Genomic DNA, 25,438 nt, shown 5'->3' with positions numbered 1-25,438 from the left:
CCCCCACATGAACAACAAGTAGAATTATTTAAGCAACCATTAACAACGTAAAACATATGCATTTTGAGAGCTTGCAACAGTGCCTCCTATGATAATCACTTCCAGGCCTCCAGTAAGATGTCATATGCAAACAGACTTAAGTTAGGTGTACAAAATATATGTATATGTAGCATATGATTGGAAGAGAGAGAGGCAGACAGAGAATGAACATCTGCCTCCACCCAATAATGTTAAATATATGGGCATATATTTAAAAAAAACAATACAATTTCTCAGTTTTAACATTTGATATGTTGTCTTTGTACTATTTTAAATGAAATACAAGGTTTAAATATTTTGCTAATTTTATTTACATTTTGCACAGCATCCCAACTTTTTTTGGAAATGGGGTTGTAGATAAAAGTTGCTTCCATACCTGAAAGATGCTGTTGGTAGATAAAGGATGTGGAGGTGATTGCAACGAGAGAACAAGTAGGCACAATCATGAGACAGGGTGAAAGGAGATTTCAGAAACATTATTCTGACTGACCTCTAGTCAGTGACGCAGTGATGTCTTGTACTAACATTAAATGTTTTTATTCCACTTACCATACATAAATTAATATTCTCATAAAGTGGAATGTAAAACCATAGGGCAGAAAGTGACCAAGTTAGAGCTCAGTTCAGTTAGGATAACTAACAAAAGACAATGCTACCAATTTAAAGTTCCTGAATAATTTAGTCCATGAGATGTAAACATGGTGTTTACAAGACCTCTCCACAATCCCAAAAGCTAATAGCTTTGGTGCCATAAAGTCCAAGATAATGTTATAAACTAAATGAAGAACACTCACAAAACACTCCTATACACTTATGATGGCATGAACTAAGCACCTGCTGTCGGCAAATGTTCTAAAACGCCTGGCGGCACCTTGCATTTAACTCACAGCGTAAAGAAAAGCCAAAAGAAAAGTTTTGTGCATCGTGAAACCCTGACGATTTCCGATCCTCTTGGTTTGCATATGCTTGTGCACAAAATGGAACTTGCACCAGCGAAGTCTGTGGCGTCCAGTCCATTCCAGATAGTGTATGGGCATGATGGCACACTCCTGCATCAAGTATTCAGCCAAGCTATATATTTAAAAATGTATAAAAGGAAATCTGGGGGACCTGGTTTGAATGGGCATGAGTCAGCTGTTAATATTAATAAGAGTATTATCTGTAATTTTAAATATTGTTTGTTGTTACTTCATTTTGTTCTGTACAGGTCTACTTATTGTTAAACTGACAGAGCAAACTCTATTAAAGGAGGAGGACTGTAGTGGGAGCACTGGGGTGTCAGCTACAACGACAATGATCAATAATGATCACCAATTTTAAATGTTAATGTTAAAGGTATGGCAGTTGTGTGTTGGTCAACATAGGTAGCTAGTAGTCAGCATAGCTAGCTAGGTAAGTAGCTAACTAGCCAGCCATCTATGTACCTCACAGATTTTTTGATGTGGTAAAGAAATGTGAAAATGAAAAATTCTCAATATGTTGAGTTTTGCGACAAACAATACAGATAAATTCCTCGGTTTCATAAATCACACCTACCCAGAGGAAAGAAATATTCTAAATGAGATTTCCTCTTAATTTCATCTATTTCTCCTAGACATGGTTAAGCCCCATTTAAAATCAGAGTAAAGCCATTTTGTTCTGTTTCTGAAATTTGGCTCCTGAGAAATAATCCTCAGATACAGATTAGCTTTTCTTTGTCTGACACATCTCACCCCAGTCTCAGCTAACACACCAGTTCAAACCCCTATCTGGACCCCCCTATCTGGACCCCCCTATCTGGACGACGAAGAACAATCCCACTTTGACCCCCTAGGTCAGGAGACCCTTCTCTCACATTTTAAGTGCGACGTCAATGTAACACATGCCATCCTTTTTTAAACATCCTGAAGAGACCTTTGGACATCACCGGAGTAAATTTTGAATATAAACAAATTATGACTTTTGAAAATTCCTTTCCCTCTGTCACACATGCACGTCTCACTTCCCCCACACAGAGAAAGACATCTGGGCTTAGAACAGATAAGAAAGGGGCCAACATGGCACCACCAATCAACCCTGGGTAAGGGGCTAATGGTCCTCCGAAGCTCCTTAGCAGACACTTCAGAAATTTATTTTTTCTTTTTCTTTTATTTGAGAAATATGCAATCCATATGTATCTTTGAATCATAGTTTAATCTTATATATCTGATTTTCTTGCAAGTCTTCATGTAGTTTTATTAGAAGTAGGTTTATAGTTTGTGTGGCTATATATACTTTAAGCATAAAGTTTCTGCCAGCATGTCTGCAGAAATATTGATGATAGTGTACTCATTTATTTTACTCGAAGTTATCCTGTAACTTCTCATTTAAGCATTGTTTTGAAATGATAGTGTGATTTATAACTTCAAAATTGTCTTTTAGCAATTTCATTCCTTTGTCTAAGTAGTCATATTTCTTATGCGAGTAGAATGGTTAAAGACTTAAGTAATTGTATGTAACCATGGTATGGAATGCGTTTAGATATAATAATCTGTAAGCTCCACAGTTATTTGTAATAGTCACTATGGAAACAGTGATGTTTTATATATGAAATTGCATGCTTATAATATTCTTTTTTCACTAGGAGGTGATATGATGTGGGCCTAGTTCTAGAATCTTCATCACCAAACCTGCACCTGGAGAACTACCTTCCTGCAGAATTCAGCTCCAGCCCAAGTCCAACACACTTGATGCAACTGATTAGATGGACTGATCATCTGGATAACGTGATTGGGTTTTGAAGTGAATTCCTCAGGAAGTTAGATGTCCAAGAACAGGGTCGGTGAGTTTACACTGCTAACCTGCTAACTAGGCTAGGCTTTCAGTTTGTTAGACTAGTAACAAAACCTGGTCAAAAACACCTCTGTAATAATTCAAATTTCTGCACCTCAATCAGACGTTAGCTCTAGTTTAGCACTAAACCAATGGAGATCCACAATGTTCAAGATGAAAAATAGAAATGTGAAGGTTGTAAAATACATTTCATGTTCTAATGGACGCTTGTAACAGACATGTTAACATATTGTAACAGGTTAAAGAAATGTTGTGCATGTGTTAATTATAGGTTATTACATGCCCTGCATTCATCGAGTTTATTTTGCTGAGGACTCTTATTGGAGAGGGCGGGGCTACGGAGGTAATGTGATGTGCAGAGGCAGGGGGAGTCGGATGTGAACTGAGCCAGTGAGTGAGCTTAGAGAGGTTAACCTCTGCTTATGTATGGCGTGTCAGACAACAGCTAGATTTTTTTTTCACCATGATGTGCAAAACCTGTATATCTTTTAATAGCAGTAAAGGCTACAATATTTTACTTTGTAGCAGTTAAAAAAATCTAAAAGACGCTTTGCACTTAAATGTGAATTTTTTTATTGTTAATTTTTCTTGGACAGCTATGGTTACAGACTGATATTTGTATCAAATGTATTACTATATTATCTTTGAAAGCACTTTTTTAGTGAATCTAAAAAAGGATTTGTGAGGCCCTACATAGCATCTTTGTTTTGTGCATCACAAATGAGCTCGACCCCATCACAATCCAGTTTCTCTTCACATGCATGCTCACGGGTACAGCATGGTTAGCACTGTTCAGATGTCCATGTCTAAGGCTAATGAGTGTTATAAATCCCAGCGGAACAGTTAACATACACTAATGTTAGCTTGGCTTGACATAACATTGTAAATCCTGTAGACACTCTAGTGGAAATCAGCACTTTCTTTGTGATGGTAAAAAGGAAATGATCAAAAATGTCTTTATTTTGCCATCATTCCAAAATGCCAAACCAAAATGATCTGCACTGAAACAGCTGCAATGATGAACAGTCAAGCATGGCTCATGTTTTCTCTTTAACATGCTCTGCAGGTGCATTAACATGTGCCGTCTTATGAAAAAAGACACTCTTCTATATTAGTTCTAGAACCTCCCTTTTATGCACTTATACATTTCGGTAGGTGCTGATGGTGAAACTGTTCAGCAGGACAACACTGTAATGTGCATAGTGCTAGCAAACAGAAAAGCTGGCTGTAGTGGCATCCTCTAGAGGTCTTTCAGCAGCAAAGTTCAATTTTATTTACTCCAATCACTTTTGTCCAAGCAACCTTTGACAACAATTCATGGACAGGTGAGGAGGAAGAGAAGGACATGTTTGGGAATGTCCATGATGGCAGCTTCACTATTCCAGATGCAGACAGAGAGGGAAGAAAACATTCTGTTGCCACTGAATAATTTATTAAACATTTGTTCAATTCAGAATAACAGTTCATAACCATCGAAAAACAGTGCAGGATAGAAAAAGAGGCAGAAAACAAGAGATACATGTAAACGAGTGTACAAATATTAAAATCACTTCACAATCAACTGGTCAACACATAGGCACATACCGTAAACAAGCAGTGACTGGTTAAAGAGGACCTTAGGCTTAGCTGTGATTGGTCCATAGGTAAGGGAACAGACAATATGTTTTAGAGTCCAAAGGCTGAAATAGGCTGGAATCATTAAATACAGCATAACCTGTAGGACTTTGTACATTGAGCATTTCTAAAGCTTCAAAAGCTAATTAATCAGCAATAAATAAAGTCCATTAATTACAATTTGAAAGATGTCCCATCATCATGCAAGGGAGCAGCTACTCAACTGTATTGCCAAAGAACACAGCGTTACAGAATATTATGCAGTTAGCAAGCTGCAAAGTCATCGTGGCCCAGTATGACATGTAACAGATATCAAATGTGTTTTATTCCAAAATAAATGTCAATTTCTCACTGATCATATTTAATGCTTGTATACTAGAAAAATTCTTTTAAATTCCTAACAAGGAGCACTGCAAGAAGTTTTCCAATAAAAATCTACCATCCAAAATCACATGTCCTACGAGTAAGAGCACAGCAAACATCATTCAATAATCAATCATAATGTGGCACTTTAAAGAATCACAACAGCTACGAACGCTGACAAGTCAATAACACTGGCACAAAATGAACTTCATTGTACTGTATCCTCACAGACATTGAAGCCATGCAGTAAACAGTAAATAAGGTCAGCATGAATTTTGTGCAAGGTGGGTTTGCAGGTATCCATATTTACATACCTTCTTATTATTTTTTAAAGCCATGCAAGTGCATTACAGGCTTTTAAAGTGCAGAGTGTTAAATAAAAGGCAAATAAAATGTTCCACAGTAAGTGAGAAGGATTCAAACCATTAACACTGCAGACACACACACACACACACACACACACCAAAACACAATGTGGAATCTCACACGCACACATACGCCATCAACTTTCAGCAGGTGTCCAGGGTTCACGGTTCACTTGCTGATTTGACGCAATCACTGATGTTTAACCCACAAACACAGAAGGTTAAATTTGGCCCTCAGTATGGGATTTGATTTTGGTAGTACTGAATCATGTCATAGGTTTTGCTCCTGCAAAAGAACAAAAACAAAAAACATATTACAATGTATCTGTATCAGAATTAACCAAATGCTCTTCAATATTTTTACTTTGAGGATGAGAACACTAGGTTTGGGCATTAGGGTGATGTACTCAAATATTGCCAATTATTACCTTTTCATTGTTTAATGGTGGTAATTGAATTGTACTTGGAAAGAGCACTATAGATGAATTTTAAACAGTCTGCTTAAGGAATAAGTTTTATTCCCATTCTACTCTAAAAACAACGACTTATTATGGGGCAACAATAAGTTGTTAGCAAATTGCCTGTTGTCTCCACTGGGTGTTTCTCAGAGTGTAACATAGCATCTGAGGAGAATTCTCATAATTTTCTCTACAGCTTAAAGTGTCCTGATAGATCAACTGAGTTGTAAAATCATGAAAATATAATTACTCATTGTTTCCCCCAGGCATCTATAGCTGAATTCCAGAGCAACTACCCTATAATGACATTTTTTGTATATGTAACACACACGCACGGCATATGTGGCAGAATGACATTTGCATCAGCTTGCTATTAGTATGCAGGTCGTTTCTGTGTTTATTTATTGAGAGGAAACAGCCATGAATGCACGTTTGTCATAGGTTTTAAAAAGAGAGGTAAAATCATCTTCAAAAAGTGTTGAGTTATTCAGTATTATAGGATATAATATGTGATCTTTATTAAACATAATCGATACAAGAAAATACTCTTAATTATTCTTAGTTATAGCCCAGGCCTAGAGGGTAAGAAAGAAATACAAAGAGAGACCTGCTGCTGAGGAAGCAGTTCTGGATGACTTTTATCATGAAGGCAGCTGCCTCCTTCTCACTCATGTTGGGGTTAAAACGCTGCCTAGAACACAAACACAAACCCATGAATTTCTTAAACAAAACTGCTTTTCCAGATACAACAAAAGTGACATTGAGACCATTTGGTAGGGATGTCCAGTCCAGTTTTTACCCGTTCTTTAATATTGAGTATGGTCCGATACAGAGTCCAATCCTTTACTTTTGTTTTTGTAGATAATACAGCTGCACAGTGGGCACTGCAAGTATATTTAAGTCAGTGAAACCAATCCAATTTAGGCAAATAATTCCTTTGAATGTTCTTATTTATTAACAAAAAATACACAGATTAGTCAAAACATTATGCCCCTCTGACTAATATGCTGTTGGTGCTGCCAAAATAGCTTTGATCCACTGACTCTACAAGATCCCTGAAGGTGCCCTGTGGTATCTGGCACCAAGACGTTTGCAGCAAATCCTGATTTAAGTCCTGTAAGTTGTGAGGTGGAGCCGCTGTGGATCAGACTGCTGTTCCAGCACATCCCACAGATGCTTGATGAGATTAAGATCTGAGGAATCTGGAGGTTAGGGCAACAGCTTGAACTGTTCGTCATGTTTCTCAAACCATTCCCGAACAATGTGTGCAGTGTGGCAGTGCCATGAAGTTGTGTACCTGGTCTGCCACAATGTTAAGGTAGGTGGCACCTGTCAAACTGACATCCACATGAATGCCCAGACCCAGGGCTTCCTAGTAGAACATTGCTCAGAGCATCACACTCCCTCCACCAGCTTCTCCTCTGCCCACAGTGCACCCTGGTGCCATCACTTCCACAGGTAAATGGTGCGTATGTACCCGTCTATGCGATGTAAAAGAAAAATGGGACTCATAGGACCAGATGACCTTCTTTCATTGCTCCTAGATCCTGTTCTGACACTCACATGCCCACCAGGTCCCTATAACGGTGTACAGTGGTTAGCACAGGCACTCTGACTGGTGTGTGGCTACGCAGTCCCAGGGTGTGATGCACTGTGTGTTGTGACACATTCCTGTTGTAACCATCAGTTTCAGTGTTGTGTGCCACAGTAGCCCTTCAGTCAGTTTGGACCAGACAGGATAGCCTTCATTGCCCTGGTGCATCAATGACAAAAGCTGGCATTGCATATTGTGCAAGTAGCTGTTGTGCCATCTTAATTTTCCACATTGAAACTGTTTTTTTACAGCATGTCAATACATGCCTCACTGGCGCTGCTGTGAAAATATTTATTCATGGCACAAGCACAACAATGGTGTAAACAGAGTGCAATGGGGTAAAATAACGTTAACAAGGATTGGACGTGGATCTTAAAATAGCCGACACCCAACCAATTAAAATATGTACCGATCAGCATCAACATCGATACTCAGGGTCTGATCCCACATCCCTACCATTTGGTGTACTCTGCCTTTGCTTTAGCATAGTTTGCGAAACTCACTTCAGCAGTTTGATGGTCTGACCACGGAAACATGGAAGGCCAGTGTCTAACATGAGTGTTACCAAAGAAACCACAGCATCCATATACGGCCTGCAGCACAGAGCAGTGAACAAAAATACACAATGTCATTCAATTTCTCTCTCACACAGAGACACGAATAAAGAGTGTAGTATTAGAAACACTTTCACGAATGTGTACATATCTCACCTAACAGCCAGGTAGCCACGCACACACATCTCCATGAACCATTTGAAGGGTGTGGCTTCCATCTTTCCTCCCATGATCATCACCATCTCATCAGTGAGCTTAATGTCAGGCTCCCAGCCCAGGTTTCCACCAGGAGAACTCTCAAACATGAAGCCAAAGTCTGGAGAAGACAAACACATAGCAAATGTGTGAATTAGACTGGTGTAAAAGTACAGTAAATAACGCAGGATGGCGTGTAACTGTAGTTAAAGAAATACTAGTCATACTAATCTTTATCTGCCATATCTGTATTTTTCAGTTTGCTTATTTGGGTGAGCACTGGAGGTACGAGGCTAATGTACCTGATAAGTAATGGATGCTTATAGAATAGGGGTGCAACGATTATTCCACTTAGTCGACTAAAATCGACCACCAAATTATTTGGCAACTAATTTAGGAGTCAATTCGTTGGTGACGTCATTACACGTATTTCTCAAGCTCACTACGAAGGTTTCATCACCGCTCACGGGAGAGTTAACCACAGCACGATGCCTGCCTCAAGAACAAAATCTTCAAAAGTGTGGGAGCTAAACTCAGAAAAAAAGGTTGTCAGTTGTGCTATTTGTAAAGCCGACCTTAGCAGGCATGAGAGCACATCCTCCATGATGGAGTATCTGAAGAGGAAACTTGTCGTCTCACTGGATGAAGAAGATTCAGCTCAGTAAGAATTGCCCTGTCCCAAACTGCATACTAGCACACTAAATAGTGTGTAAAAATAGCGCACATACCATCAGAAGTGCACTCATTAGTGTAGTGTGTGAAGAACAGAAGTGTGTGGTTTGGAACGCGGAAATCGTTGTGTTAGTGAGCTAGTTAGCTAACACTAATGTTAATGTTAAATTCCGTCCTACTTCATGTTGTGAGCTGTAACATTTGTATTTCGGTAATGGAGTTGAGACAGAGAAGCAAGTAACTATTATTCACAGAGACCCTGTTCACTTTCCAGATAACGTTTACAGTTTTAAATGCTGCATCGTCATTTTAACGTCAAGGCCACTAGTGCGGTCAACACAGGAGAGTGTTTCCAAACAGGTTTCTGTTTTCCGCGAACGTTTAGCTCCACTCGCCAACAGTTCAAGGAGATAGTTCTCTGTGAACATACAGGGCAGCTGGTCAAAGGGTTACCAATGAAATTAAGTGTTTACACAAAATTGTTCAAATTTAACTGTTCAGGCCTTTTACGAGAGCACGCAGAGATACTGACTTTCCTCTGCTTCAATAAAGACCTGTGATTGTAAAATTTAGTTGCAACAGAGTGTAGACAGACAGCAGAATGCACAAAGCACAGACTGCAGTTTAAAATTATCATTTAAATTTAGATTGATTTTTTTTTTATTTACTTGATTAAAGGAAAACTGATTCAGTTTCATTATATTTTGCTACTTTGCAAATGGTTGGTTATAAATTTTGACAAGAAAAATATATTGGAGTTTTATTTTCTTATCTTTTGTATTAGCAGTGAATTGAATGTTATTCAAGGAAATGCATAAAACAACCTTAAGCTAAATTTAAAAACTAATAGCTACATAAAAGATACTTGGTAATGTAGTGATTCATAATCCGAATAATCGATTATTCGTTTCAGTAATCAATAGATTATTCGACTATCAAATCAGTTGTTTGTTGCAGCCCTATTATAGAAGTAAGTGAACATCGTGCAACTGCAGGCCTAAATTACCACACATGTACCTCAAACCTAGTGGAGCTGTTAAGTAATCATTACGTGTTGGCTACATTAGCCTTGTAGCTCCAGTGCAAACATTTTTAATCAAAGGCTGGCTTTACAGTGGGAAACTTTCATGCAGCTACTTTCATGTGAGCTGCATGCAAAGAAATTCCAAAACAGTCACATTTCCATGCAACACATTCGATTACTAGTTAGCCAAATTAGCTGCTCAGATTTTTTTAATACACTATAATGTTTTTCGCTACATAATGCCATATGTGACGTTATTTGCAGTTGCATATTTGCAACATTTTCTTCCTCTTTATATACTTTTCTCTATATATCTTTCTTTTATGTATCTGTCTCTCTGTGGTTCTTTACTATATAACAGTTCTAATTAGTTAAATCTGTTTGTGCTAAATTATCTTGTAATAACTGATTCTCCAAGGAATCTGTGTAATATTATAGGTGGTATCAACAGAGGAGAAAATGAATAATTTAGCTACGTAGATCATGATAACGGCAGACTAACGCATAAGAATAAACAGTAGTACAAGCAGCCATCTAAACAGCTGTTATTGCTAAATGGCTAGTTAAACAAGGCTAGTCTTGTCCACTGATCCAATGACACCAACGGTTAAATTCTGTTTGAAATTATGCCATTCGGCATAATCACCTGATGCATTACTGGTGTCTTGATTGGCTGTTTCATCAAACTTAGTACACAAAGTTGAAACGGTTGCAACTGTTGCGGTTGAGTTTGCAGGACACTTTATATTATGCAACTCAGGTGAAATTTAGCTTCATGTAAGTTTCATTGTATAAAGCCTGCCTAAAGAAGCAGTGTTCAAACTACAAACATCTCTTGGTGGATTAACTACAAATGCGTTAAGGAGGTGGGGGGGGAGTTCAAAACTGACCGATGTGAATGATATGTCCCTGGCTGTCCAGCATGATGTTGCCATTGTGTCGGTCCTTAATCTGGAGCAGGAAAAGTAATAGGCTGTATGCCGCCATGCTCCGGATGAAGTTATACCTGGCCTGTTGCACACATACACACACACACACACACACACACACACACACACACACAAACACATGCAAAGAAAACTGTAATTAATAGTTGCATCATAAACAAAGACAAATAAATCTGCAACACCAATCATAAGGAATGGAGAATGGAACTGCTATAACCTTCTGGAAAGCCAGTGTAGACTCATCGCCATATTTGTTCCTGAAGTAGTCGTACATGCCAAAGTCTGTCTGTCGTCCCAGCTGATCCCTGGACTTACAGTCTGGGATACACTCAATGACACCACACTGCAGCACAATATGCAAAGCAAAAAGAAAAATCAGTAGCAGCATTCTGCCACAAGACGGAGCACAATGGTAACAGCTGTTGTATGCTGTAAAAGTAAATGAAGTTCTTAAGTAAGAAAGGATGCAGGTGAAATCACTAAATATGACAGGGCTAGAAAAACTCACTCCAGGAGCTGTAGCAACCACTCTGTAAGGAAAGACGAACAAATCCAGTCCGACCAGCTGAAAGATATTCTTAAAGAGACCAATGATCTGCAAAGCCAACATATCCTAGAGGGAGAGAGGGAGAGGGAGGGAGAGAGAGAGAGAGAGAGTGTGAGATATGTTCAAAACACAGAAGGTTTGAGAAAAAGGAATAAAGGGAGCTATGAAAAGGAATACCTGTCGGCAGTCGTCTCCTACTTTAAAGATGGCCGCCTGCCAGCAAATCTTCTGGGCCTCCTCCTCACTGCGAGCCTCCTCCAGCGAGTCTGACCGACAGAGCAGACCTATAATGCACACATATAGGTTATTTTTCAGCACTTATTTTCACAGTTATATTAATTAATAGGTTTTGTAATACAAGTTAAACAAAATACGTTAAGGGCAGGGGTCTTTACCTTCTTTCTCCAGCTCACTGACTCCACAGCGCTTCACCTTGAACTTGGCCAAGTATGGTGCTTTTGCAGCACTGCCAGGATCCACACAAGCACACATTTACAGCCACACATTTCAGTTAGTGTCTCCCAGGTATGAAAGGTGTATAAACATCACATACGCTATCCACTTTATTTGAAACACTTAACATATGCTGTACAGGTGTGCAACAGATCTCTGAAGTCACATTATCATTTAGTGTCACTGTTTGTTTTCTCTATGGGGAAAAATGAATGACAAAATCGCTGCTATTGTGTCCTGTGGTAAACAGCAGTGTTAGCTTGTTAGCTTGGGAGTGTCAGCCATCCTATACTCCATTCATCAATGGTCAGTTTCTGAACACAGGACTGCTGCTGCTGAACTCTCCATATAAAGTAGTTGGGTTTAGAGTTGTGTGTCATATACTGTTGGATGTGTTTGGATATTTTGATAACTATAATGAACCTATGATAATTTGCCAGTACTAAATGTTACGTACCTTTGCATTGGTGTTCCAGACATGTAGTCAATGTCCAGGACTATGGCCTCTGGGTTACTGGGCAGATAACATCCTGTGGAGCAATGGTTATATAGGTTAAAGCTCTAGAGATCTAGATCTAGAGACCTCTCTGGTGGTAATGTGTAATTGCATGCAACATGCAGAGGAACATTTTGTAACATTGTCAGTGCTTCAGATGCCCCCAAGCAAATTAATCTGATTTTTGTGAACACAGTGAGAGAGAGTCAAAAGAGAACTCATGCATTTGAGACCTAAACACTGAGCCAGATCTTCTTTTTGAGCCTGTGCATGTGACATTAATACATAAAGATGTAGGACGTGGTTTGAAAAACTTAGTGAAATCGGACCTGACACCCATGACTTTTAATTCATCATTTCAGTCTTCACAAGGAGACTCGCAGCAGCACACACACACCATATTTTAGCATGTTTTTTTTAAAATGATGCAGGACAGGTGCTTCTTTCAATTTGAGCAAAACAAAAAATCTTACATAGTGCCACTTAAAATTCAAAAAGCACTGCAGTGTTCATTAATGTAACACTCATTCTGTTATAATGAATAATGAAGAGTAAAAATGCGGGTAAGATGGAGACTGTGGTGACAGAAGAAAAGTATTTTTACCTGGTTGGACTTTGATTTCAGACAGCGCTCTGAGACAGGCCCTGCTCCTCTCTTCGCCTTTAGGAATGGGTCTGAAAAGATGAAAGTTTGTGTTTATGGGAGGACAAACACACTTGAACAAAACATATACAAAGCAATAACTCTTTCCTTAAGTAATCTCAGAAATCCAGAAAACACATGAGCACAGAAGCTCCCGAGTTTGTGATTATAACAAAAGAAGAGCATTTGTTGGGAAAAATGTGCTTTAGCAGCCAAATGAGGGGCATCCTACTAATACAGCCGGGCATCCTACTAATACAGTTGTACGCAAAAGTGTGGGCACCCCTAGTCAAGTTACAATAGGTTAACATATCCTTGACAGGAAAACAAACACTTGCGCACATTTTAATGTACAATTACTGTTTATTTGCTGAATTTAGCATATTGGGAAAAAAAGAAAACATAAAATATGGCCTGTGCAAAAGTTACGCACATTTTATTTTGGTGTTTTAATTTTATTCCCATATGTTAAACACATAAATAGAAATTATGCCCAAAAATAAAAAAAGCCATACTTAAGTTCTGTGTACAGGATATGTTAACTTATTCTTACTTAGAAAACAAAATAAATAAATAAATAAATAAATAGGCCAGGGGTGTTCAAACTGTACTGTACAAGCACTGTAACCATTGCAAAGCAGTGGACACCTAAAAATTCAGACAAAAGTGTGATATGCTCATAGATTGTATTATGTGACCAAAGGGTTAATATCTGATCAGGAATTGCTGAAACAGAACTATAGCTTCCTCAGGATGTGTTGACAAATGAACATATCAGGGATGGGCCATAGTTCAAAAACCTTTCTTGTTGCAGTGGTAAAAACCCCATGAGTTGCTCCAATTCCTGACTGGGATTGTAATAAGTCATGTTCCTGGTCTGGTTCCCACAGCCTCTTAACTCTTGTCTTGGTATTTAGTTAGGCTTATTATTCAATAACCATTATGGCAACTACTACATTAAGGCATAGACATCTAGTCCTGGGAGTCTGATGGATTGGATTTTTTCTGTTACATTTGGATAACCACACCCTGGTCTGATATACAGAGGTTTAAAGTATGCAGCTGCACTAGATACTTTTCCGTTCACAATGGCTGAAATTATCATTTTGTTTAAGATCAAAGGAATCCCAAAAAGAGAACAACGGCACCTAACAAACTTAAGTTTGTATGCTGATAGATGCTGCATGTATACTAAGAAGTTCAGGCGCAGCAATAGCTATGTTATTCAGTACTTAAGTGGTTATACCTGTACACAGGTATTTGTACTTAATTCATTTCACAGGAGTAACAATACTTCTATTTGAGTATGTGTTTAGGGTACTCTACTCACCTCTGCCACTGCAGAACTATAAATATCTAAACGCTCTTGCCCCACACAAGGTGCAGGCTATTAATTAGCAAACAGAACAATGAGCTATGGAACAATCTTTACACCAAATATAAAACCAATCTGTTCAGTCAGACCTTAGCTAAAAAGTTTTTCCTTCTGACTTACAAGAGCTATTGAACTTCTTATTTAATACTATGTCTATGTCTAACAGTCAACAGACTGACAGAGATTTTAACTTTGGTCACTGGCTTATCTTATACATTTTCGCTCTGTAAGATCCTAGTGGCACCATTTATTTTCTCTTTTAAATGGATGGTTTGTAATTTTTTGCGATATGAATTCCCTCAAGTTTACATGATTTGGTAGGGTAGGCCACAGTCTAGCAGGGTGATTCATGGTCATATTCTACAGATTGGCGGGTGGGTGGGTGGTTGAGGCACAGCATAAACATTAATAGAGGATTAAGCTCGCACTTTATAATAGCTGACACGTTGGTGATCTTGTTGAAGAATTCAAATTCACGCTGGTAGAAATCTTTGGCAGGACCAGACAAAGAGCCTGTGATCTCCTCAACCAGCTGCTCCAGTAGCTCTCCAATATCAGCTAGAGAGAAAGCAGACACGAGTAAAACAGACAGGCATTCACTCCACTTTAAATTAATAAATAAAAATAATAATAAAAAAACAATAGGATTCTTTACGATCTTTCTGGTGTCCCTCTTCATCTGTATAGATATTGGTCTTCATGTTCCAAATGAACTGATGAGCCAGAAGCTGTGACTTCTGTGCTGCCCAAAGTATATACTCTCGGACATAACCCATCTATAGATGGAAGAAAAAAAAACACACAAAATACACATAAGCAATTTCCAAGCTCTAGTTAAATTAAAATGTAAGAAAACAAATTTTAAATAAATGTTTAATCATTTGAAATTATTCATGCATGCATGCACATCCAACCTTGTCATAGCGGAGCGCCTGAACAATTTGCGGGATATAAAACAAAATGGCATCCTGTTAAAAGAGTGAGAAAAAATTCTCTGTTAAAACAGCAACGAAAGTTTGTGAGCTATTGCTATCATTTAGAAAAGTCCAGAACAGCAGAGAAACACCAAAAAATCCAAACATTCCAGACAGAATGAGAGTAAGGTATGAACGCGTGAGTAAAGTGGAGTTTTATACCGGAGGGAAGGAACGCAGGACTCGTACAGCATACTGAGCTGTGAGAGGGTGAGGAGGGTACATGCTGGAGAAGTACGACAGGCCAGTGGGCGGATCTGCCGGAGCCCAGCAAAGGATGTGGCTAAGCTCTGGAGAGTCTGCATCAATGGTGTGCCATGTCACCAGAAACTGCAAGAGAACAAGCATACCTTAAAATATGTGATCTCTAGTTGAGTAGCTGGTTAAGTCTTTAGAGTTGAGATATGTGAAGAAGACCATGTAACAAAATGAAATTATGGAAATGAAACCCTGAATTTCATTTTGAATGAGTGCACATGCTTACTATCAGAGCCAACTCCAATTACAATTACATGTTGATACATTTTACTACTGCCAGCATGCCCTAAAGACAAGTCCTAAATAATTCTAGGTTAGATTTTAAAGAGCTTGAATGTCTTTGCCATAGTCTCTAAAAGTATCTAATGTATTCAATAGGTAAATTACGAATAAAAGGATATTCCCTTGTCACTGATATATATAGTCTAACAATGCAGCAATCAGCTGTGGCCAGTAAATCTAGAGAGACATAAATGGCTGCACACTCTGGATAGAAAGATGACTTAGTTCCTCTCCCATGTTGATTTATAGCAGGCCAATTAGCACATTTCAAACTGCATAGGCAAAATGTAAACAATAATTTACTTAAGATGAATTATGGACCAACAATATTAATAGCAACAGTCAAAACCAGCTCAATTTAATGCACATATATATATATATATATATATATATATATATATATTCAAGTGTCAACCACGAAGCGGTAGACCACACAAACACTGAAGAGCACAGCACCAATCCTCTAAGGCATCACTCACTACTGAGTACAAAACTGCCTCAGGGAGCAACATCAGCAAAAGAACTGAATGTTGGGAGCTTCATGAAGCCACTTGCTTCCTGTGAGGGGTAAGGTTAATGCTACAGCATACAAAGACACTTTCGACAATTATATGCTTCCAATTTTGTGACAACAGTTTGGGGAAGGCCTTTTCCTGTTCCAGTATAAAAGTGTGCCCCTGTGCACAAAGCGAGACCCATTAAAAGGAGTTTGGTGTGGAGAAACTCCAGTAGTCTCCACAGAGCACTGACCTCAAACCCACTAAACACAGCTGGTATTAATAGGAATATCAATTGCAAGCCAGGCCTTCTCCTTCAACTTCAGTGTCAGACCTCACAAACAGTCGTTTGACTGAATGGACACAAATTCCCACAGATACACTCCAAAATGCTGCGGAAAGCCATTCCAGAAGACTGGAGGCTGCTATGGCCGCAAAAGGGGGCAAATCCAACTCAATGCCCCTGGTTCTGGAATGGAAAGTCAAAAAAGCTCATTACGCTTGCAATGTGGTGGCCATATAGTGTCTTAATAAAAAAAATAAATAAATGAAAATAAAAAAAAGGAAAGAAAAGAAAAAAAAAAGGAAAATGCTCAAATATGTCTGTAACATTATGTTGTATTTTTCAAGGGTAGCTGCTCCATGATCTGTGCTGAGTTTTTGTGATTTAACTCAGAATGACTGACCACTGTTTTATGCATGCAGTGTCTCATAAAAGAGTCATAATAACAAGACTTGGTACCGAATGCATTACCTTTACAGCTTCTGGAACGTCACTGACTGCCCCTGGGTTCATGCGCACCAGTCGTGTGACTTCTGACACAATAGCCTCTGAGTTCTTGAACCTTGGACAAATCAGAAGTATTTGTATTTGCATTTCAGTTGACATGGATAACAGCTGTTTTATGTTCATTATAACAAACCTGAATGGCCCACGGTGGACCTCCCTGGACTACATATGGTCCTAAGGAGGGCTTAATATCTGCAGCAACTTCACAATGCAATACAACACTGAACAGCACATCAGACATTCTGCACAATTATGCTATACGGGTTACTGCTTAAGTTCTTACAGCACTTCTGGAAACTTCCAAAAGACTAACTAACAGGTTAGAGATCTGTCAGTCATCTTTCAGTCAGGTCAAGCAATATGTGGATAACAGCAAAACTGTTGCAGCATAGGTTTGCCATGCGCTGGGGGTTTTAAATACTGTGAAAGAAAAGAGACGTTTCTGACACTGAAAGACCAATTTTGAGAAATGTGATATTATGGTCATCTCATCCTGTGAATTCCTGTTTCGTTGATATCGCCTCGACTTGTTGGTGTTTGTGTCTGCTCCAATTCATTAAGATCTGGACCCACTGTTTGGTAGAGCTGCCTTTCCCTTTGCCTTTACTACACAGTGATTATGAATAATTTTTACAATTTTGTAGGACATAAAATTGTAGAATTATTCCAAAATCTCTGATGCCACTGATGCCAAAATCCCAGAGCTTTAAAGTGACTGTTTTATTATCAAGAATGCCTTAAAATAGTTAATCACACTACTGAATCTGCCGAAGTAAGCCAAGACAATTTTGTCCTGTCTTGGACTTACTTGGAATTACTTAAAATAACTGCATCAGATGTTGGTTGAGAATGACACATTATCATACTACAAAAAAGATGATCAAAATCTAAATATTTTTAAATGAGAGGTGAAGTTATGACCAGCACAATTTATAGAACAAACAGATAAACTCACTGAAGCAGCAGGCATTCAAGAATGTATTTTAATATGAGGAGATATGAAGTGGGGAATTTCTAGAACCTTCTGTCTCTGTCCTCCCCCACCATCCCTCTCAAAACTGTTTGTTGTCCACGTCCCTGTTTTCCTGTTCCTGCTTTCCTAGATTACTGTTTATAGCTGTTTTTGCTGTGTGTCTTATCTTGGTTTCCGATTATGGATTTGCATAGGATTACTCTGTTAGCCTGTGTCTTGATCTGCTACCTATCACTATTATAGGAAAATCCATAATACAAATTTTCCAAGTACATCCTTTCATGTCAAATTTTCTGTGGATGCCTGTGTGTGCTTCTGAGTCTATTTAAGCAGGAACTGACACATTACCTGCCAGGCAGTTGAAGGGCAAGGTAAGGCGCTATGCTCCAGGCAAGATTGACATTGTCTTTCCACTGTTTTTCAGTCAGGCTGATGTACTTGGACCTCCAGTTGATGATGCTCGTCTCCACTGACTGCTCAGCTGATATCTGCAGCTCCTGTGTGCCCAGTGGGTTATACCACGTGGTCAGCCGTTCCACCTCACTGGCCTATAGAAAAAGACATACTGAACTAACCATTCAAATATGCAGACAGTGAACATTTTCAGGGATTACACACACACACAATTCACATGTTCACTAATCTGCCCATGCTAATTCCACCCACAGCTGAAATCAAATGTACCAAGAGCACCCAGAGGAAACCCTCATGGATACAGGGAGAACAATGGGAACTAAATCTATGTGGAAACGAGGTTCAGGCCTTCAATTCTGCTGTCTAAGAAGTAGGCGTCAGGCCCGTGCAGACAATTTGGAGTGCAGGGGATCAAAAGACAAAAAGGTAGCACGACCATGAATTCAACTTAATTTACAGCATATTGCAGACACATGCTTCCAGAGACACAGTGTGATTATTTTTTGGTGTAGACAAAATGTGGAACTTATCCCAAAGTAGCCTATAATATCAGCACTACTGTGCAAGCAGGGATTGATCTCTCATCTCCAGCATACAATACTGTAACATTATTCGCTATGCTATCTAATTACTATGAACCAGATTGTTCTAACTATTTAAGAGTGCCACAGGGCCTGGCTTAAATTCCTGTTATGTTATTCTTTTTTTTTAATAAAGAAACTTAAAAAAAACTGCTGACTATAATCATCCTCAATGATACATCATTATACTCAATTCAGCTCAGTGAGATAAGTAACACACCTCCATGACTTGTTGCTACTTGAAAATTAACTTTCTGAATGAAAGATGGATGACCATAACATACTGCAAAAAAAGGTGTTTTTTTCTCATGCATAATTAAGTGCTGTTAACAGAGGTGGGTAGTAAGTATTTGCAATCATAACACTATTATTTCTACCTTACCTTTGTGAAGACAGTAATTACTTTTTACTCAGTTACATTTTAGTCATTAACTTTTAGTTAATAACTCCTTCTTTGTGTTTAATTTCATTATGTCACAATGATGACAGAACATATACTGCCCACACTGATTTTTGAGGTTTATCATTTTATTTTAGGAGATGTTCCACTGCAGTTCTTTACAACCCCGTTTCCAAAAAAAACGTGATGCTGTACAAAATGTATGTGCTAAAAATAGAATGCAATGATGTGCAAATCATTTAAACCCTATATATTTATTTGAAAATAGTACAATAACAACATATCTAATGTTGAAACTGAGTAATTTTATTGTATTTTGAAAAATATATGCCCATTTTGTATTTGATGTCAGCAATACATTTTTAAAAAGTTTGGACAGGGCAACAAAAGACTGGTAAAGTTGTGTAATGCGTTTGGATATAAAAAGAGCATCCCAAGTCAGAAGATGGAGAGAGGTTCACAACTCTGTGAAAGACTGTGCAGGCAGATAGTGCCAGCAATTCAAGAATAATGTTTCTCAATGTTATTCTTGAATTGCTGGCAAACAACTTGGGGATTTTATCATCTACAGTACATATCATTAAAAGATTCTGAGAATCCAGCAAAATCTCTGTATGCAAAGTACAAGGCTTTCTGTATGAGTATTGGCTGGCTCTGATCTTCAAGCCCTCAGACAGCACTACAGTAAAAACAGACACAATTCTATAAATTACTCTGGAACACATCTGAAAATCACTGTCTGTGAACACAGCTCATCGATGCATCCACAAATGCAAGTTAAAACTCTACCATGCAAAGAAGAAACCATATCTAAACAGGATCCAGAAACGCCACCACCTTCTCTGGGCCTGAGCTTATTCAAGATGTACAGAGGTGAAGTGGAAAAGTGTCTTGTGGTCAGTTAAATCAAAATTTGAAATTCTTTTTGGAAATCATGGACACTGCGTCCTCCAGGCTAAAGACCACCTGGCTTGTTATCAGTGCACAGTTCAAAAGCCAGGATCCATGATGGTGTAGGTATGCATTAGTGAACATGGCATGGGTGACTGCACATCTGTGAAGGCACCAGTAATGCTGAATAATATATTTAGGTTTTGGCAAGATATGCTGCCATCCAGACAAGGTCCTTTTCAGGAAAGGCCTTGTTTATTTCAGCAAGACAATTTCAAACCACATTCTGCACGTATTACAACCGCATCAATCTGTACTGAAAGAGTCTGGGGGCTAAACAGGCCTGCCTGAAGTCACACCCATCACACACTGAAATCATCTGGCCCATTATGAAACCAAAAATACAACAAAGGAGATCCCGAAATGCTGAGCATCTGAAATCCTATATCAAGCAAGAACAGAAAAACACTTCAGCTTTATAACTACAGCAGTTGGTCTCACACGCTTACAGAGTGCTGTAAAAAAAAAAAAACAAAGAGGTAACGCAACACAGTGGTAAACATGCCCCCATCCCAAACTTTTTGAAATGTAATGTTAATACATTAATTTTTCAATAAATTAATGGAACTTTGGAAACAGGGTTGTAAGTTACTCGGTACTGTAGTTTTTTTAACCTGATACATTGTACTTCTTCTCAAGGGGTTTTTGGAAAGGTATTTTTACTTGAGTAAGTATTTCCCAGAAATGACAGTACTGTTACTTCAGAATGTGTTTAGGCTTCTCTTTCCATCTATGGTTGTTAACAAAAGCAAGTCTCCCAAATGTGAAAAACAGTCATCTCACTTGAGCTAAACTGCAACATAAGCTGCCTCAGAACAGGCCAGCTGTGAGGAAATCGAGTGACTGTGTGGAATGAGCTGCTGCTGTGACACTGTTAAGCTTGAGGTAAACTCAAATTTAGCTTGCTAATAAATTAATCCTTTTCTTGACACACTTTGTGTGTATAAAAAGCTTAGTTTAATTCAAAATTCATATAAAAAAAATTGATAATAAGCACAGCATAAAAACAAATGTAAAACAAAAGGTAAATTAATTATTTATGTGATCTATAGAAATTTGACACACCAGTAAGGCCAGTAACAGTGTCCTGCGCTTCATGTAGTATTTGTGTAGCTGAGACCCTCTGTTGCTCTTCTTGGATAGACCTTGAAGAGGCACAAAGATAGTATTATTTGCCTGAGAATATACATACCATATACTACAATAATACATTTTAAATTTTAAATTTGCAATATACTAAGAAAAAACATAACTGCAGTTTGAATCAAATCACAATCAGGTGCCTAAAGTTTAGCTTTAGCTTGTGACAAAAGCTGTTGGTTAAATTATGTTACATATTTAGGAAAGTGTGATTTGTTCCATATCTACAAAATCCATTCTACAACCTCAGTTTCACTATTCACACAGTTACTGCTTGGCTTTTAGAGCAGTAATGCTTGTGAGTGCTTTCATCATTTGTTTGCATACGTGTACCTGACTTCTTGGATAAAGTGGACATGCCGCTTGAGAGAGGGTAAGTGTTGATCCAGCCTTGCGTGGCTTGTTGTCTGGAGCCCACTGCAGCATCCAGGCTGCTTCTGGAATCTGCCACTGCCATCACTGACAGACTGTTTACAGACACATCCTGAGGGTCTGCAACACCCAGAATAATTATCATTATCTCAAATATCAAGACTGTCATAACAATCTTTTGATTTTTGATAATGAAATCATTCGTAACAGTTTAAAGTGGATCAAATGTATCAGATACAAAATCAAATGAATAAAATGTAGTACTATTATTCCAAATTTCTTGAGAAGCAGCATATTCACAGGTTTTTAATGAAAAAAACATATATATATATATTATATATATATATATATGCTCTCTTGTCTTGTTTTCCATTAGTTAATATCTTATTTTCCTTGGATATTTGTAAATAGTCTGCATACTTGTCCGGTCCATTTACATTACATGTCTTACATGTGTGCACTCAATAAGACAGTCCTTGTATGTGTAACACACTTGGTAAAATAAAGTGATTTTGATTCTTATACCATTTTAATAAGGCAGCAGAAGGACAATCAGTAGAAATGGAAGAAGCATCAAAATGGACTTCAGCGGTCAGCTGTCAGTTACTTCAAGCTTTTAGTACACATTAAATGGCTTGTGTGAACAAAGAACCTTCATTGCATACTACACTGCTACTACACTGATTTAAGGTTGAAATACACAGATTTGTGCTTGTAGAACTTTACATGTTTTCTAAACCTATTTAACCTCTTTAATCAATTTATCTTTTTAATTGAGCACCTGGTGGGACCAGCTGGTTGGCTGTGAGGTATTTCTTATCAGACAGAAGACAAGCATAGAACTTGATCATGATGCTGATGTCCTCACGCAGACGCTTCTCTTGCTGAGTAGGGAACCTTGGAGCAACACTGACATAAACACACATACACCTGTTAAACCAGCTTTTTCCAGAATAAAGTTTGTGATGTCTGTCAGTGCATAAATGTCTGTGTGGTGTACATGTGTGTGTACCTGAAGTAATCAAAGGCTGTAGAGTAGATCTTTTCTCTGAGGACATTGCGTATAGTAGCATTGGTCACAACATCAGCATGTAGAAGGGTCAGACCTAAGGTCAGGAGTCTAAAGCAAGCACAATTTATCTTAGAGTCATATCACACAGTGTATAATTCTGTTGCATTTATAATAAACATTATACATAAATACAAACAAACATTACATTGTGATTTTATTTGAGAGCGGCAGCTTCACCATTCCAAAGCTCTCCTTCAGTAGGCACAGTATTTACACATTTCTCATCTAATACCAGCCTCAGTTAATCAATCAATCATTAAATTAAATCAGGTGTGCTGCTGATGGAATTTATATAAATACATGTAAAGTCAGGAAACATATATTCTTCTAACTGTATTTTTCTAATCAAGATATTAATAACTTTTTTAAAAGAGAAAAATCTTACTTTTTTGTATTTTTGTTTATTTGTATTTATTCTAATGTTACATAGTGTTTTATTGGCAAAAACACTTACTGACAGGCTAATAGTTTTAAACAATTTTCCTAATGAATTTTGCACAGCACTTTATATGGCCATGAAAACTGGTATCTGGAGTAAGTGTACCGTAACAGACACAGTGGTTGGAATAACTGTATCTTAGTGTATTTGTTACCTGAAGCGTGGTCCTATTGCAGCAACATGGCGGTTCAAACAGCTTTTAGCACCACCAACACTAAGTGAGAGTGCCCTCTGGAGGAGGCCAGTGAAAATTTCCACCTGATCTGCACTGCAGTACTTGGCGATCTCAAACCTCTGCACAAGAAACTAAACAGAAACATTTACTTTGTTGTTTGCTTTAAAAAATCAGTTTCAGGAATTCAAATGCACATACTTAATAAGGGCATTTGTAGAGCAACTTGCCCCTCACATGTGTTGTGCTCCTAACTATAGTTTTGTTCATTTAGTGCTCAACTAGTAACCACGTCACTCTTTATCAAGAAAAAAGAGAAACTATGCCATCCATCCTAGCCAGTAAGAGTCAATGGTACTCCAATACTATGCTGGCTGCATTAAGTTGAACTCTAATTAAAAGGGGTAAAAATGGGTCCAAAAGTCTGAGACCGCTTGTGAAAATGCTTTTATTCTGTGTTAATTTCTAATTTTACACAATGTTTTTCATGACAAATGATTTTATCAGCATAGCAATTTTAGTGAAAAGAGTATGAGTATGAAATTTTAACATGAATTTAAAAAATTCTTAATATTTTGACAGTGTGCACTCAAGCCTTCATGGACTCCACAAGTTTGTGCAAAAGCCCACAATAAGTAGCCTGAATCTACTTGAGAGCCATCTGGGCACAAACTTTAATGGAAGGGATAAGACTGAAAAATGAGACATAATCTGACCTTTTTGTTCAATGGCCTTAACGGAGTTAATATTTGCTTACTCTTAAATAGGAACCTAGAAAGAGTCCAGAACTTTTTCTGTATTTCTTCATTTTTTTTTTAGCATTTTTAATTCTCTTTTAACTTGTGTTTGTTTTTTTTCCAAAATTCCAAAACTTTCTGTTGTTTATTTTCAGGTTACAAAAAAATGTCCAAATTTTAAATGTGGTCTCAGACTTGGACCCCAATACTCAAGCTATGATATGATTCTAGTTCAATATTTATTTATTTTTTATTCACCCAAAACATCACAACACCATGAAGTTTTCCCTCCTGTCCCTAATACTTAGGTCTTTATCTAAAAATTATGCACTCTCACCTCTATCCAGAGAGTATGTGGAATAACGTCAGGGGGGCGGGGCATAGGCTGGCTCTCCTCAGAAGCTGCTAGAGGATCTGCCTCTAACTCCGCCTCCGAAAACAGGCCCATCTTTAACTCTACTGTCATGTGCCATGCTCCTGCCATCTCACGCATAAACTAGACACATGCACAATAAAATGATACACATACAAAATGGCTTTAGTCACAATTTAACACAGCAAGAATTCCTTACACAGTAATGTGTGTGCATGCATGTATGTGATACATGTGCGTGTTACCGGGACTTCCACTCCATTACGAGCAGCAAGGAACCACTCCCAGCAGGCAATGGCTGTCTCCATGCCGTGCTCAGTGAACATCTTCAGGGGAGACCAGCACAAGTGGTGCAGCAGCTGAGGATCACAGTCTACAGAGACAGAGCAGCCTTGAGCTCAGTAGCACTCGATTTACGTTATTACAATAATAGTTCGGCAACAAAAAATTTCCATACTTTCTTAATTTTCGCCATACCTTATATATAATCAATCAACCAAGACACATTTGCTTCTTTAGATTTGTGCTGGTAATTGTACACAATTACTTAGCCACTAATGTAATGTGTATATTTGTACAGATCAAACAAAACAAAAATATGAAAAAATATCACGTGTCCAAATGCATGTCCTTTACATTTTTCTACATTATTTTAACACAGCAGCTGTCCTTAACAGTGTTTGAAAACTGAACTATGAATTCAACAATAGAAATGCTTTAGAATTACTTCTCTTTACTAAACCTCTTTAAATTAACTTGCATTAAAAGTTAAGAAGGTTTTTGCCTTCTCTGGCACAGTTACTATTTTGGAGATGCTTCTCATTTTTAAGGCAGCACCGATATGCTTATAAATATACATTTAT

The 25,438-nt window shown here is 38.1% G+C and overlaps 1 protein-coding gene across 2 annotated transcripts in view; it reads right to left on the bottom strand.

The window, feature by feature from the left end:
• Nucleotides 1-4,260: 4,260 nt before the first annotated feature.
• pi4kab (phosphatidylinositol 4-kinase, catalytic, alpha b) overlaps nt 4,261-25,438 on the bottom strand; it is a 49,065-nt gene continuing 27,887 nt past the window's right edge. For both annotated transcript variants that reach the window (XM_036578900.1, XM_036578901.1), the window contains 24 exons: nt 24,821-24,948; nt 24,540-24,698; nt 23,448-23,599; nt 22,795-22,902; nt 22,564-22,691; nt 21,744-21,902; nt 21,336-21,415; nt 18,273-18,472; nt 16,916-17,006; nt 15,287-15,454; nt 15,065-15,118; nt 14,806-14,926; nt 14,579-14,708; nt 12,737-12,807; nt 12,094-12,166; nt 11,579-11,649; nt 11,361-11,467; nt 11,145-11,249; nt 10,854-10,979; nt 10,580-10,700; nt 7,955-8,114; nt 7,748-7,837; nt 6,258-6,341; nt 4,261-5,478 (listed from right to left, as the gene is read on the bottom strand). In XM_036578900.1, coding sequence (XP_036434793.1) covers nt 5,427-5,478; nt 6,258-6,341; nt 7,748-7,837; nt 7,955-8,114; nt 10,580-10,700; nt 10,854-10,979; nt 11,145-11,249; nt 11,361-11,467; nt 11,579-11,649; nt 12,094-12,166; nt 12,737-12,807; nt 14,579-14,708; nt 14,806-14,926; nt 15,065-15,118; nt 15,287-15,454; nt 16,916-17,006; nt 18,273-18,472; nt 21,336-21,415; nt 21,744-21,902; nt 22,564-22,691; nt 22,795-22,902; nt 23,448-23,599; nt 24,540-24,698; nt 24,821-24,948 — 2,738 coding nt within the window. In that variant the 3' untranslated portion in view covers nt 4,261-5,426. The remainder of the gene's footprint in view (nt 5,479-6,257; nt 6,342-7,747; nt 7,838-7,954; nt 8,115-10,579; nt 10,701-10,853; nt 10,980-11,144; nt 11,250-11,360; nt 11,468-11,578; nt 11,650-12,093; nt 12,167-12,736; nt 12,808-14,578; nt 14,709-14,805; nt 14,927-15,064; nt 15,119-15,286; nt 15,455-16,915; nt 17,007-18,272; nt 18,473-21,335; nt 21,416-21,743; nt 21,903-22,563; nt 22,692-22,794; nt 22,903-23,447; nt 23,600-24,539; nt 24,699-24,820; nt 24,949-25,438) is intronic.

The sequence above is a fragment of the Colossoma macropomum genome, unplaced genomic scaffold (genome assembly GCF_904425465.1).
Source record: "Colossoma macropomum unplaced genomic scaffold, Colossoma_macropomum, whole genome shotgun sequence".
NCBI lineage: Eukaryota > Metazoa > Chordata > Actinopteri > Characiformes > Serrasalmidae > Colossoma > Colossoma macropomum.
The sequence above is the reverse complement of the archived record's forward strand: the minus strand, read 5'-3'. Positions and strand labels throughout refer to the sequence as shown.